General features: G+C 32.1%; 2 protein-coding genes across 3 annotated transcripts in view; both read left to right on the top strand.

Annotated features, from left to right (window-relative positions):
• Positions 1–12,290, top strand: part of LOC136976813 (zinc finger protein 62 homolog) — a 56,756-nt gene that overhangs the window by 5,780 nt on the left and 38,686 nt on the right. The window lies entirely within an intron of this gene.
• On the top strand, positions 7,798–9,471 carry LOC136977234 (uncharacterized). The gene has a single exon (XM_067272706.1). The coding sequence runs from the start codon at positions 7,798–7,800 to the stop codon at positions 9,469–9,471; it is 1,674 nt and encodes a 557-aa protein (XP_067128807.1).

Raw genomic sequence — 12,290 nt, 5'->3', positions numbered from 1 at the left:
GAAACAGTGGAGACGCACGTTCTAAACCTAACCTATTCTATTCTAATAATTTTGTTGGTAATAATTATGGTAATTTATTAGAATAGGTTAGGTTAGGTTAGAACGTGCGTCCCCACTGTTTTCCTTCTATTTGCTGGAATCAGAGATGAGCCGCCATCTTGGAACCATAGGTAACATTAACCTGTTTTTCTTCTGTTTGGATGTATTTCTTTCTCTCATTATAGCACTTATCTGACAGTAATGTATCTGACAAATCACAAATTATTGCATTCTGTATAATTTCTTTTTTCAGTTGACATGTTTTTTTAATTATCTTGAAATGAATTTTTCTAAATCATATTTAAAAACTTTACTGAATATATTTTTTAATATATAAAAGATACATTATACTGTAAACTCCTAAAGATGAATCTTATAAATACAATAGCACTCAGTATATCTGATTTATAGTTTCAGTTCCAATAAACATATTTCAGTCAAGTTTTCTTAGTATTTCACTGTTAAATTATTTGTTTTGAATTTTCCATGATTTTCATTAGAACAATAATTTTATAGTATATTAGTAATACGGATTACTGATTATTTTGTGTATTATATGTAAGAAGAAAAAGTAGTTTGGCATAAAGATAACTCTTGTTTTCTCCTGTTTATTAAATTAAGTTTTTCTGATAACAATATCATCTTGCTTACCGAAAATAAATTGTGATGCATGTAACATTATATCTTTATCAGTCCTTTCTCTTCCTTATAAAAGTTTATTAGAGAATCAGTAATATAATCAACAAATTAAATACTGTTGAGCATGCTGAATAAATGATGAACATTCTTGACTTCATCATAGGCCTAAATTAAATGTATGATGTAGATTTTTAGGATTAATGAATTAAGTGAACCTATTGTCTTTCATTAGTCATACATGTGTCAAATTCGTTTTTTGTTTTAAACAATTGAGCCATTTTGTGTAATTATTAATCACAATATAATAACAACATGGGCGAACTTTGTCTCCAAATATTAATTAAATATAATAATTAATAAATTATTTTTAAATCAAACAAGACATTTAATGCTAATAGCTGATTTTAATATGTTTTTAGCATCATAAAACAAACCAAATTTTTCTGAGGTCACAAGTCAGTCAAAATGATGTTTCATGTTTTAGTTTAGTGCAGTGCATCTCCCCTTTATCCATAATGGCCAGATCTGTCTAGCTGCTCCCTTTCAAATAAAGAATGTGTTTATTTTATCATTATTGATTTGTTTGATTCAGGTCTCTTTCATTTTATCTGTGGCCTATTTGACTATTATGCAGCCTGTGCAGTCATTTTGACTACCATGTGACTAGTTTCTTTTGTTTTTGGTCTTGCTTTTCTGTTTGAAGTTTGTATGTTATATACTTAGTATTGCTGTTGTGTATATTATAACACAATATCAGGTAATTGTGTTATAATATTATACATACTGTAGACATAATTAATTCCTAGCATTGATTATGTCTACAGTTTAAGGGAGGAGTTTCGTATAAAGTACATTTGCACACAACAGGAAGTAGGGTTGCCAAGTCTTCCAGATCCTCTAGGAGACTCCCTAAATTTGGCAACAATTTTTAAATTCTCTGACTTCCAAATTGAGGCTTATTCCTTTTATATTTACTTGACAAGACAATCAACCTTTGGTGTATGTATTAAAATGGACTAAATTATAGGCATCAGCATTTTAACTTAATATTGCTGAGAATTAAAAGTGCTTCCAAATTTTTTATTCTTGGAATCAAATCTTTAAGAATTGGCAAGCTTAACAGAAAGGGAGGAGGTCAAAAGTGGCTCAAAAACTATAGTGTAATTAACGGACAGTCTCTAACATGTGTGTGCCTGCCTATCACATTCATTTTTTGGGTTTAGGCAAAGTGTTGGGTCATAATTATGCTTTATTTGGAATAATAGAAATTTATCTGGAAGAAGAGATGGGTATACAGTGGTTAAAGCACCTGCAAAAATTTGTTTGGGTTTACCAATACAACTTTCATTTTCTAAATTGAAAAATGAAAGTTGTATTTTTATAATAACTATAGTGTATTTTACATTTCATGAGAATGCATAAATACAGAGTAAAATAAGCAATTATAGTATTTAAATTTTAATAATGAAAACAACTCTAAATTCTTTAAGTAATGACAAAAGTCTGGTTTTTGTCATTAAATTTTAATGGTTGTCAAAGTTAAACCAACTTCTCATTAATCACAAGTGAACTTGACTTTATAATCATGTTTTATTTATATCCTTGTGTTTAAGTTATATCTGTTATGCTATTAATTAAGAATAGGTTGCATAGTATTTTCTAAAAAACTAATAGATTTTGCAAAAGGGTATAATTTGGACTAAAGGTAAGTAATTAGATCATCTTGTACAAGGTTCAAACAGTTTGAGCCAAAATAAAATAAAATAGGAATGATGATAGGTTATCAACTTGCAACCAGACCAATGATAAGTTTTACAATAACAAGAATTGGAGAATATATTTATTTTTAAACTTTTATTAGAAAAAAAACTAATAAAATATCCAATTTAAGCTTTTCTAGCCTGTTAAGTTTGATATTCAATTAAACAACTTTGTAACACGTGTCAGGTGTGTTTATGTTATCTAGCGTTGATGTACAGAGTCCACAGCTCTGTCACACGTGTCAGGTGTGTTATGTAACTGTAGACTTAAGAATGCGGGGTGAGATCTTCCCCCTAGAGAGGGAGAAATTGTACATTCCCTTTGGTTTGTCCGGTCAGTGCTGACCAAAGTGTGTAGCTGTGTGGCTGGTAAAGAACTAGTGTCATGGTTATTAAATTAATTGTCGGGTGCCTGAGTGTTGCTCGCTTGTGGAGAAATTAAAGTTCAAATTTGTTGTTGTTGTGTTATAAAGAATCTGTGTACTGTTTTAGACCGTGTAAACGGGAACATTTAAAAAAAACATTTTACATCATTTTCTGGTTTGTCGAGACGGATAGGATGAGGATAACGTTGAGTGCAGTGCGGATGGGATAAGGATAGTGTTGAGTGCAATGGAGTAAAGTGGATAGAGACAAACTTTCAGTTGGAGGTCTACTTCAAGAGTTGGCCGTTGGACTGTTGTTTTAGTTAAAGGTGTTCGGGTACGATATTTCTAGTTTATTAAAAATGGACCTAAAAATGTTGTTTATAAAAAAGAGAGTTGCCAAGAGTAGTCTTACTAAATTAAGGGAAAAAATTCTGGGGAATGTTGAAGATTCAGATAGTGTGCAACTTGATCTGTACTGTTCGAAATTGGGTGTTATTGCTAATGACTTAAAAAGGAAGTGTTTGATATTTGTAAGGAGGACAAATTCGAACAATATATTGAGGAGGAAAGTCAAATAGTACAAAATTCGATTGATGAGTTGATATTAGTGAGATACAACAAATCTAAACTTGAAAAATAGTAATAGTATCTCCAGCGTTGATAAAGCTAGTGAAATATCAGATTTAAAATTACCTAAATTGACGTTGCCCTCATTTAGTGGCAACTTTGAGGAATGGCTGCCATTCAGTGATCTGTTCCAAGCAGCTATTACAAACAATGGAAAATTATCAGGTGCTCAGAAACTACAGTATCTAAAGTGTTCATTAAGAGGAGAAGCTTTAAAAATTATACAATCCCTATCCATTTGTGATCAAAATTTTGAAATTGCATGGGAACTACTTTCCTAACAGTATTCTCAGAAAAGAGAATTGGTAGCGTCATTAATTAAGAAGATATTGAGTTTGCCAAAATTAAATTATGAAAATGTGGTACAGATTTTAAATATTGTTGACTCGACTACAGAGTGTATTCGATCCTTAGAAGCTCTAAATTTTAATATGGATGAGTTCTCGAGCATATTATTTATGTTCATTATTCAATTTAAATTGGATGCAACAACCAGAGGCTGGTGGGAACACTCACTTAAGGGTGATGATATTCCTCCATTCAATGACTTATTAGAATTTTTGAAGGGTCATGTTAGAACTGTACAGCCAACCAAAACTCAGACTAATAAAAGATTCATGCCTAAGGTTACATCTCTCGCTTCTCAAATGAAGGGACAATGTGCATGCTGTAAGGGAGACCATTCATTATATAAAGGTGCAAAATTTCAGAAGCTTAAGGTACAGGACAGAATAGAGTTAGCAAAAAGGAAAGGTTTGTGTTTTAATTGTTTGTCAAAAAATCACAGTGTGAGAAATTGTACTGTCAATGTTTCTTGTTTAAACTGCAAGAGACAACACAACTCACTCTTGTGTTATGGAAGGAAAAGAAATTCCATCTCTAATGTAGACTCTGAGTCAAATCCACAAACAAGCCGTCCATCCATGAATTCAAGTATAGCTATTCCTGAGATGACAAAAGGGACAGTTTGTAAGTCAACCACTTCAATTTCTGCTTCACAATATGAAGGAGGGTCAAAAAGAATGTAAGCAACCAAGTTCTATTATGTACTGCTCAAATTAAGGTTTTAAATTCTAACAACAAATGGGTAGGTTGTCGATATTTATTAGATTCAGGAGGTCAGAGATCATTTATTTCTAAAGAGTGTGTGACAAAATTAGGATTAAATGTAAGGGGCAGTACAATATTGGTTTCATGTCTAGGCGCATTCACCACTATGAGCAATGAGGAGGTTGAATTGATATTCACTTCACATTTTAAAAGTAAACTGCGTGCTTCTACTTCTGCCTTTGTAATAGAAAGAGTCACAGGAAAACTTCCATATGTTTCGTTACCATCAGATATTTGCAATGATTTTAATGATCTTATTTTGGCCGATCCCTTCTTTTACATGTCAAGGAATATAGACATCCTGTTTGGTGTGAATGTATTAAACTAAGGTGATAAAAATTCTAGGTCTAGAGTGGCATCCCAGAGAAGATATTTTTATATGTAACTTTGAGTTCAAACATCATCTGTGTAATTCAACTAAGCAAACAATTTTGTCATCTATTGCGAGGTTATTTGACCCATTGGGGTGGATTTCCCCCTTTGTAATATTAACTAAGATGTTACTGCCAGAAATCTGGAGGATTAAACTATCTTGGGATGAACCTTTGCCTCCATGTATTGATCATAATTGGAAGATTATTTGTAAAGAATTAGGACAGTTGAGGTACATTCAAATTCCAAGATAAATGCTGTTACCTAATTACACGATGATCTTCTAATTACACCGTTGATCTTCATGCATTTTGTGATGCATCAGAAAAGGGCTATGAAGCAGTTGTTTACGTGCGATCGTCAGATGAATCTAATGTTTGGGTTAGACTGTTAACATCGAAGATTCGTATAGCACCGTTAAAACCTATTTCAATTCCAAGGATGGAATTATGTGCAGCAGTTTTATTAGTTCATTTGGTGCAAGCAATACAAGGTGCATTTCAGATTGAGATTAATTCTATATTTGCATGGAGTGATTCAACCATAGTGCTCTCTTGGTTAAAGGCTGAGCTTTCTAGGTGGTAAGTATTTGTCACCAATAGAGTATCAGAGATTTAATCTATTTTGCCTGCAGAAAATTGGAATTACATTGACAGAAACAAGAATCCTGCAGATTGTGCATCATGTGGACTTTTACCTTCAGAACTTGTAATACATGACTTATGGTGGAATGGCCCAGAATGGCTGCTATCCTATGACATCCCATTCACCAAGAATATATCTATTTGTGATGCAGCATTAAGGGAGGTGCGTAAACATGCTACTTGTAGTGTTGGCACAAGCATAGAAGAGCTGCCTGTCATTTCTAAAATAACATCATTTGTTAAACTTCAGTGAACCGTGGCTTGGTGCCTGAGATTTGTGACAAATGCAAAATTATCACCTCCTTATAGGTAGACCAATTGACACTATATCAGACATTGATCTCAAATCTCTCAGATAGTAGACTTTCACACTGGCAACGTGTAACAAAAATGACTCAAATCATTTGGAAACAATAAAATAAAACACTTACTGGAATATAAACAGAATGAAAACAAAACACCTTGGTATTTCCAGCAAACAAGTAAAATTTAATAAAATAAAAACGTTTTCGACTATTTTTAATAGTCCTCTTCAGTTACTCTTTAAATTGAAAATGGAACAACTTCTTTAAACAGAATTAGAACAAAAAATAGAATGCCAGCAATAACATCATTTAAATTTAAAAAATAAAATAAAAATAACATGAAATAAAAGTAACATAAAAATAGTACAAATTAAACAGTAAAATAAAACAAAGTATTAATATAATTAATTGTAGTAAAAAGATTTCCATGCACTAGAAAGACTATCAGCATCTCTATGGTTGATGCAACCTTTGGTATTATGCGCCTTGTAAATCTCGAGTTTTTCAATGTATTTAATAAAATGTTTGTTAGTGGCAGTCTTAATTAAGGAAGCTTTATCCCAATAAATATTGATATCTTGTTCTTTTGCAAAGGCTGCCAGTACAGTACTGTCCAAGTGTTTAGTAATTGAATATTTATGCTCCTGCAACCTCTGTTTTAAAGACCTCATGGTAGCACCAACATAAACTAACTCTGAATTAAAATGGCAGTCAGTTAATGGGATTGAATATACTCCTGATGTGTTGTTTCGATTTAGTTTCAACTTATCGTTCCGTAGAATTCTGTAAATCGTAGGATTACGTCGATAGATCATTTTAACATTGTTCTTGCGAGCTATTTTCTTAAAGATGGAATGTAGGAAAGGAATATAGTTGAGAACTACTCTTTCGGTCTTGGCTGGTGGTAGTAGGATGTTTATTTGTTGGATTACAAAATTTATCAATAAGAGCGTTAATCTCCCGTAAATGATATCCTTGTTGTACAGCTATTGTGCGTATGTAATTTAGCTCTCTATATGTGTCATAAATACTTGTACAGTGGGTATAGACCCGTTTTATCCAAGATCTAAAGGCTGCATGTTTAAAGTTGCTGGGATCGAAAGAATTCTTTGGAATAATAATAGGAAGATAGCTAGGCTTTCGATAAATGTTCGTCCATATTTCACCAAATTTACAAGTGATGGATAGATCCAGGAAGTTTACATTCAGGTCACTTTTTTGTTCCAATGATAGTGTCAAACCATATGGGTTGTTATTCATTTTGTTAAGGAACTCGCTAGCGTTATTAATATTCCTCCAAATGATGAACACATCATCCACATATCTTGCATATAAAATTATGTCGTTGTTGAAGATAGGCAGTACTTTATTTTCTAAACGTCGTAATACTAGTTCACATAAAACTGGGGATATTGGGCTCCCCATTGGAACTCCTCGTTGTTGTAAATATGTGTTGCCTTCAAATGCAAAAAATGAAGTATAACAAATTAGGTGTGCGAGTTCTAGTATGTGTTCATGAAATTTTGTAGCATTATTAACATTCGTAAAAAGGAAATCTCTTATCTCGCAAAAACAAGGTGGTAATTTTATAGATGGAAATAATGCTTTAAAATCCATTACGGTCATAAATTCATTGTCTTCTAGGCTAATATTTCTGAGCATATCCACCAGTTGAATAGAGTTATTAATAGTATACGGGTGATCTTGAAGTCGTGGCTGGATAAATCTAACAAGTTGTTTCTCAAGTTCAAACGTAGGGGAGCCACATTTTTCTATAACAGGTCGTATCTGACAGTTAGGTTTATGGGTTTTGCCAAAGGCGAAGATTTTCGGTGTTCTTGGTGCTTGTACGACAGAGTTATGCATACATAACTTGCGAGCTAAGGGAGTTGAAACGAATTTTTTAACTCTCTGTTGTAGAATTGCATTAAAAATGCCAAAGAATGGCTACATACAAATAAGAGTAGTGCTTATCAAGGCTGATAAGTCCAAAGGAGTAGTGCTCCTTAAAAGAGATTCCTACAACCATAAACTGCAGGATTACATCAGGGACACCGAATGCCAACGTGCTCCTGACAAATATTTAGAATCACTACAACAGAGAGTTAAAAAATTCGTTTCAACTCCCTTAGCTCGCAAGTTATGTATGCATAACTCTGTCGTACAAGCACCAAGAACACCGAGAATCTTCGCTTTTGGCAAAACCCATAAACCTAACTGTCAGATACGACCTGTTATAGAAAAATGTGGCTCCCCTACGTTTGAACTTGAGAAACAACTGGTTAGATTTATCCAGCCACGACTTCAAGATCACCCGTATACTATTAATAACTCTATTCAACTGGTGGATATGCTCAGAAATATTAGCCTAGAAGACAATGAATTTATGACCGTAATGGATTTTAAAGCATTATTTCCATCTATAAAATTACCACCTTGTTTTTGCGAGATAAGAGATTTCCTTTTTACGAATGTTAATAATGCTACAAAATTTCATGAACACATATTAGAACTCGCACACCTAATTTGTTATACTTCGTTTTTTGCATTTGAAGGCAACACATATTTACAACAACGAGGAGTTCCAATGGGGAGCCCAATATCCCCAGTTTTATGTGAACTAGTATTACGACGTTTAGAAAATAAAGTACTGCCTATCTTCAACAACGACATAATTTTATATGCAAGATATGTGGATGATGTGTTCATCATTTGGAGGAATATTAATAACGCTAGCGAGTTCCTTAACAAAATGAATAACAACCCATATGGTTTGACGCTATCATTGGAACAAAAAAGTGACCTGAATGTAAACTTCCTGGATCTATCCATCACTTGTAAATTTGGTGAAATATGGACGAACATTTATCGAAAGCCTAGCTATCTTCCTATTATTATTCCAAAGAATTCTTTCGATCCCAGCAACTTTAAACATGCAGCCTTTAGATCTTGGATAAAACGGGCCTATACCCACTGTACAAGTATTTATGACACATATAGAGAGCTAAATTACATACGCACAATAGCTGTACAACAAGGATATCATTTACGGGAGATTAACGCTCTTATTGATAAATTTTGTAACCCAACAAATAAACATCCTACTACCACCAGCCAAGACCGAAAAGTAGTTCTCAACTATATTCCTTTCCTACATTCCATCTTTAAGAAAATAGCTCGCAAGAACAATGTTAAAATGATCTATCGACGTAATCCTACGATTTACAGAATTCTACGGAACGATAAGTTGAAACTAAATCGAAACAACACATCAGGAGTATATTCAATCCCATTAACTGACTACCGTTTTAATTCAGAGTTAGTTTATGTTGGTGCTACCATGAGGTCTTTAAAACAGAGGTTGCAGGAGCATAAATATTCAATTACTAAACACTTGGACAGTACTGTACTAGCAGCCTTTGCAAAAGAACAAGATATCAATATTTATTGGGATAAAGCTTCCATAATTAAGACTGCCACTAACAAACATTTTATTAAATACATTGAAAAACTCGAGATTTACAAGGCACATAATACCAAAGGTTGCATCAACCATAGAGATGCTGATAGTCTATCTAGTGCATGGAAATCTTTTTACTACATTTAATTATATTAATACTTTGTTTTATTTTACTGTTTAATTTGTACTATTTTTATGTTACTTTTATTTCATGTTATTTTTATTTTATTTTTTAAATTTAAATTATGTTATTGCTGGCATTCTATTTTTTGTTCTAATTCTGTTTAAAGAATTGTTCCATTTTCAATTTAAAGAGTAACTGAAGAGGACTATTAAAAATAGTCGAAAACGTTTTTATTTTATTAAATTTTACTTGTTTGCTGGAAATACCAAGGTGTTTTGTTTTCATTTGGAAACAGTGGACTAATACATACATAAATAATTTACAACAACAGAATAAGTGGATGATTGAAAAAGATAATATTAAGATAGGGACATCAGTCATTATCAAGGAAGATAATATATGTATCTTTAAGTGGGAAGAATTATAGAAGTTTTCCCAGGATCTGATGGTAAAGTAAGAGTTGTGAGTGTAAAAACAAAAAATGGTATATTTAAGCGAAGTGTATCTAAAATTTGTGTTTTACCTTTGGAGAACTGAAGTTGTGTTTTGTAAAAAAGAAAAAATATGTTTTGTTTTGTATGTGTGTAACGTGTTGAACCCTAGAAGGTTCAAGGCGGGAGGTAAAGAACCAGTGTTGTGATTTTTGAATTAATTTCGGGTGCCCGAGTGTTGCTCGCTTGTGAAGAAATTAAAGTTCAAATTTGTTGTTGTTGTGTTATAAAGAATCTGTGTACTGTTTTAGACTGTGTAAATGGGAACATTTAAAAAAACATTTTACATTGTTTTTTTAGTAAACAAAGACAGACAACAGTTTTATTTAAATCTAATTTCTGAGCCATTGCATTTTTAAAAGCTAGGTTTTTAAAAATGCAAAAGCTCAACAGAACAATCTCTCAGTTTTTGTGATTTTATAATTTTGCATATAATTTTTGATTACTTTCAACCTACTAAATGATCTTTCTGTTGTAGCTCTTCTAAAAAGAAAAATAATACATATTTTATATACATATACACATACAAACACAAGAAAGCAAGTTAACTTTCAAGAAATCATTTTCCATGAAACCATATAAGTAAATTGCTAATTACTTTTTAGTTTGAGTCTTAAGAAGTTTGCATGAGGACATTTTCTATTTTTGCTTGTACCTACTTTGCAAATGTAACTTTTCAAAAATGAAATATATAAAATCAAAATATTGAATATCACAGAGAGGATTTTACATTGATTTTTATGTCCATTGTTATTCAGAAATAAAATATATCTTAATCTTTCACTACATCTTTTGAGCCTAACTGCAGACTTGTCTTTTATGGCTTATATGGCCCTTCTCAGAAAAAGGTTGGAAACTCCTGTGCTAAATTATCAGATAAAATAGTTCCAATATTATTAAACCATATTCTGAACAAATTAACAGATTTTAACTTACAAAAAATTAAATAATTGAGGAATTTATGATGTGGTTTCATATCTTTCATTAACTTGAACATTTATTGTTTTATAACATGTTTACTTTAAAAAATTGTTCAACATTATAAAAGTTGTCAAGCCTCCACGTTATCTTTCAAACTGGCATTTGGTTTTAGGTTGTCATTTTTTGGAAAAATTTGGATGTACTGTACCGTACATCCCATTTACAATGTGTAGGAATAACTTTGTTTTTAAAATCACTAGCGAGGTTGAGGCCAAAGTTTTCAACGCGAAAATGTGTACATCGGACATTCGGCACCGCTTTCCTGTAAGCCTAGAAGTTTGACAATGGTGTTTGGATAGTCAGTGGAATCATGCTCGACATTCCAAACGCCATTGTCTAACTTCTAGGCTTACAGGAAAGCGGCACCGAACGTCCAAAGGACACGTTTTTGCGTTTAAAACTTCGGCCTTGATCTTGCTATTATAATGTAATTAGTCTTTTAAACTTTATTTGTTAGTTTTTACTTTGATAGTAATAGAGGCCGATGTAATTTTAAAAACATTTATATAATCGAAAACATTTATATAATTTATAGAGTTCTGGCAAAGTATCAGAATTTGATTGAGAAAAACAAGCAATCCTCAAAGGTATTAAAATTAATTCTGATTTTTCTACTATAAAAATGTTTGAAGTAAATTTGGAAAAATCTGTCAATCCATAAAGAATTAGAAAAGTCATGACAAAAGAATGTAACATAAGATTGTCTAGGAAAAAATATTACATCTCAACAATAAACAAAAAAAAGGATACACTTTGCAAATGAATATAAAACAATAGCAAATTCTTTCTGAAATCAAGTGGGTTTTTTTCCATGGCATGAGCAAATTTATCATATTTGTCTCTGAGAATGAAAAATGACATTGAAAAAATCTGAAATAAAGCACATCTGAGATCTACAGTTAATTATAGTAGAGAATCAGTTTGTTTGGGGATGCAAATGGCATTGGAAATATTGTTTTTATTGATGGAAATAGCAATTGAAGATTACATATACCGTATTTTACGGACTAGAAGACGCACTTTTTTCTTCGAAAAATTGCCTCCAAAATTCAGGTGCGTCTTATACTCCGTAGCGTCTTATAGGTATTTTTTAAAAAAAATTGCTTAAAAATTAAGGTGCGTCTTATAGTCTGTAGTGTCTTATAGTCCGTAAAATACGGTAGTTGTTGTGTCCAGTGTCATAAATTTTTAAAATGATGTGAGGTTTGAATTCAACAAGGAACATATTGAAATTAAGAACTAGAATGTTTTTGAAATAGAGAATACAGGATTGAAATTAGAGTCAAGAGGCATAGTGAATTTTGGTTTCATTTTGTTAATACTTTATAGTTCCTAGAGTTATAAAGACTTTTTCTTGTGTGCGTCCTTCA

The sequence above is a fragment of the Centruroides vittatus genome, unplaced genomic scaffold, assembly GCF_030686945.1.
Source record: "Centruroides vittatus isolate TY-2023 unplaced genomic scaffold, ASM3068694v2 contig_1112, whole genome shotgun sequence".
Taxonomy (NCBI): domain Eukaryota; kingdom Metazoa; phylum Arthropoda; class Arachnida; order Scorpiones; family Buthidae; genus Centruroides; species Centruroides vittatus.
Note: the sequence above shows the minus strand (reverse complement) of the source record. Positions and strands in the feature narration are given on the sequence as shown.

Bases quoted from the DNA above. Each gene is read 5' to 3' on its own strand.
- LOC136977234 (XM_067272706.1), top strand. From the start codon at position 7,798: ATGCCAAAGAATGGCTACATACAAATAAGAGTAGTGCTTATCAAGGCT.